The sequence below is a fragment of the Loxodonta africana genome, chromosome 15 (genome assembly GCF_030014295.1).
Source record: "Loxodonta africana isolate mLoxAfr1 chromosome 15, mLoxAfr1.hap2, whole genome shotgun sequence".
NCBI lineage: Eukaryota > Metazoa > Chordata > Mammalia > Proboscidea > Elephantidae > Loxodonta > Loxodonta africana.
Genome location: NC_087356.1, coordinates 45,243,412 through 45,247,035, shown reverse-complemented (window position 1 = coordinate 45,247,035; position 3,624 = coordinate 45,243,412). Strand labels below are relative to the sequence as shown.

At 42.3% G+C, this 3,624-nt stretch overlaps 1 gene segment (V, D, J or C); it reads left to right on the top strand.

Moving 5' to 3' along the window:
- Window positions 1–1,814: 1,814 nt before the first annotated feature.
- On the top strand, window positions 1,815–3,366 carry LOC104846564 (immunoglobulin kappa variable 4-1-like). The segment is given in 2 exon segments: window positions 1,815–1,876; window positions 2,100–3,366. Coding segments are annotated over 2 exon segments (504 nt in total).
- The last annotated feature ends 258 nt before the right edge of the window (window positions 3,367–3,624 follow it).

The following is a 3,624-nucleotide window of genomic DNA, read 5'->3' as shown; positions in this document are numbered from 1 at the left end:
ACGAACAAAGTGGGAGGCCTTACCCTACCGGATTTTAGAACCTCCTATACTGCTTTTTTTTTTTTTATATACTGCCACAGTAGTCAGAACAGCCTGGTACTTGTACAACAACAGATACGTAGACCAGTGGAACAGAATTGAGAATCCAGACCTAAATCCATCCACATATGAGCAGTTGATATTTGACAAAGGCCCCAAAACAGTTAAATGGGGAAAAGACATTCTTTTTAACAAATGGTGCTGGCATAACTGGATATCCATCTGCACAAAAAAAATCTTGCATTTGTTATTCCACCTAGCCTACAAGTAGAAGTCTGTCATCTATTAACTTTTAAAATTTTGGTAATTCTATTTCTAATTTCTAGAAATTTAGTTGGCCTTTCTCAGATCTGAAGTGTCTCCTTTTTAGTTTTCTGTCTCTTGCATACAACGTCAACTTTGTCATTTATTTCTTTAAATAAACTTGTGTAATGTCCAAATCTGAAGTATGAGCAGAACTCCTTTTATTCTGTTATTTCTGCTGCAACGCATTTGTATTCATATCATGTTATTGTTGTTGTTGTGTGCCCTCAAATCGGTTCCAACTGATAGTGACCTTATACACAAGAGAACGAAACACTCCATGGTGCTGAGCCATCCTCACAGTCTTTGCTATGTTTGACCCCAATGCTGCAGCAACTGTGTCAAACCATTTCTTTGAGGCTCTTTCTCTTTTTCATTCACTCTACTTTATGATGGATGACGTCCTTCTTCAGGAACTCGTTCCTCCTGATAACATGTCCAAAGTAAAAGAGTTTCAGTCCCACCGTAAACATTAAGCTGCTCCAGGCAGAGCGAGGCCGCGCGTACCGGGAATGAAACTCCTTGAAGACTTGATATTCAGTCACAACTTTAAAAGGAAATCCTGTTTGTTTTTTCCTGAACATTTCCACAATGAATCTAGAGCCCTCTTCTTAGGTCCCAGCCTTTGTGGACATGATAGGTTCCACTTTCTCTTTGGTTCACACTTCCTCTGTGATCTGAGCCCTCCTCAGCCTCATTCAATATAGGGTCCTGAGGACTTTCCACACGGGGGAATTCTCGCCCTGTCTTCCATTTCTCTGGCCCTTGCAAAGCCCTGGAATCCAATATCAAGTACTTGCAGTGTTTTTAGGTATCCTACAGGATACAAGTGTCTTTAGAGTGCAGACATGTTCTAGCTATGAATTTTTATCAAATATTGAGGCAAAAATTTACCATATTCTTCCCTTTATTTTGTTATTTTTTTTTCCCCCAGCATTTCTTATCATTTCCCAAAAGTGATGATTTGAGGAAATTAGTCCCTCATTTATGGAACCTGAACCCATTTAAGACTGTTTTTAAGTTAAAACTGAAGGTATTCAGTAGATCAGGAGTGCTTCAAGCAGTTGTGATGGGCTACTAACATAAAGGTTTGCAATTTGGACACACCCAGTGGTACCCTGGAATAAAAGCCTGTCAACCCGCTTTTATAAAGACTACAGGCAAGAAAACCCTATGGAGCAGCTCTACTGTGTAACACATAGCGTTGCCCTGAGTTGGAACCCACTGGACTGTGAGAGGTTTTATTTCAAGTTGATATTAGAGCTTCTAAGTACTGTGTTTCTACTGATAAAATGATACTTTCTGTGATATTTTTGGCTCTTGATGTACATTGGATAGTTTCACAAACCGTGGTCCATGTAATTTGCTTTCAATGCACTGATTGCTTTGCATAGGCCCCTCCACACCCAGGCTGGCTGCTCAGACATTATAAACGGGGCCTGTGCAATGTGAGCTGATCTGCATCTGGCAGGCAGGGCCAGCAAGATGGTGCCACAGACCCTGTTCCTCATGTCCCTGTTGCTCTGGGCCTCTGGTGAGAAATTAAAAGTGCTTCAATCCTTGTAGAGTAGAATCTTTGTAGAGCTGGGAAATGATTTTAAGATAAAGTGGGAAATGATGGTTATTTCCAAATGGAACCAATTATGTGCTGATAACTAATATCACTAAATGTTTTTGTATTGGGGGGATATTTTAATGTGTGTTTGAAAAAGTGTGTGTATATATGTATGCATGGTAATTGGCCTCTCTGATTACAGGTGCCAGTGGGGACATCATAATGACCCAGTCTCCAGCTTCCCTGGCTGCATCTCCAGGAGAAACAGTGACCATCAAGTGCAAGGCCAGCCAGAGTCTTTCTGACAGCAGCTACGAGGTGGACCTCTTAGCCTGGCACCAGCAGAAACCAGGACAGGCTCCTAAGCTGCTCATCTACTTGGCATCTAACCGGGATTCTGGGGTCCCTGACCGGTTCAGTGGCAGTGGGTCTGGGACAGACTTCACTCTCACCATCAGCAACTTCCAGGCTGAAGATGCCGCACTTTATTATTGTCAGCAGGGTAAAGAGCGACCTCCCACAGTGCTTCAGCCTCGAACAAAAACCTCCTCCCAAGGGCTACAGGCCAGTGAGTCTTCACTTCACCAGCTGCTTCCTTTCTGCTCAGCCCTGAACATGCATGCTTCCTCTCTCTGCCCCAAAACCTGCATCTCCTAATTCCTTGGAGTATTTGCAGGTTCCAGGAGAAAATGAAGGGATGTGGCTTCTTCTGGATCTCCTTTCCTGATAAATTAAAGAAAAAAAATGCTCTAAAAATGTTTTGTAAGCTTTGTCAGGGGTTTTCATATCACAGGAACCTCCATGTTTCATATGGATAGATCATGTGATTGATTTCGGAAGGGTTCACTGTGCTTTATACCCTGAAAGATCATTTCTCTCTTCCCTGTGCCTTCCTGACTCTGGAACATTCCCATTTTATTTCCTTGTTTTCCTGGACTTTTTTCCTTTCTGTGCCATTACCCCTCATTACTCTGGACCTAACCCAATATTAAACCTGGACCCTTCATATTTAAAATCTCCCTCACAGAAAGTAGAATTTCTCTCTTCCGTTTTCCTTCCATGGATCCTGTTTTCCAGCCAAGTCTTCCTGGCCAACATCAATGAAGGCATTTTCATGCTCTAAGCTCCCATTTTACTGCCTTTTTTCCTCTCTCCATGTCTTTCAGGGGCACTCATTCTTTTAAAGACCAGACTCTAACTCATTAATCCTATCACTCTAGAAACATGTGATAGCTTTCCCATGTTCTTTTTCATTAGTTGTCAATTCCTCTTTGCATTAGTCCCTTGGGTGACCAAGTTTAATTTAGTGACTGAAGGAAATCATGGTTCTTTCTGTTTGTTAGTTGCCATCTTGTGAGTCCATGACTCATGAGAATTCAATGCATAATATTATCTGATTGTTGTGATCCATAAAGTTTTCCCTGGATGATTTCCCAGAAGTAGGTCACCAGGCCTTTCTTTCTAGTCTGTATTAGTCTGCAAGTGCTCTTGAAACCTGTTCAGCATCACAACAACACGTGTAGAGGAAGTATGGTGAGTGAGGCCCGTAGGTCCCTGCTACGTTGTATGCTGATAACTATCCAAGTAGTGTTTCCTGTCAGTATAGTTGAGAGTCTAACTGGCCCTACAGCTAATGGAGACTTTCTCTCCTGGGAGATAGCCAGAGATTTGGGCACCTACTGAGCAGGATCTGACCACTGGGACCTAAAATGTCAGACACATGAGGA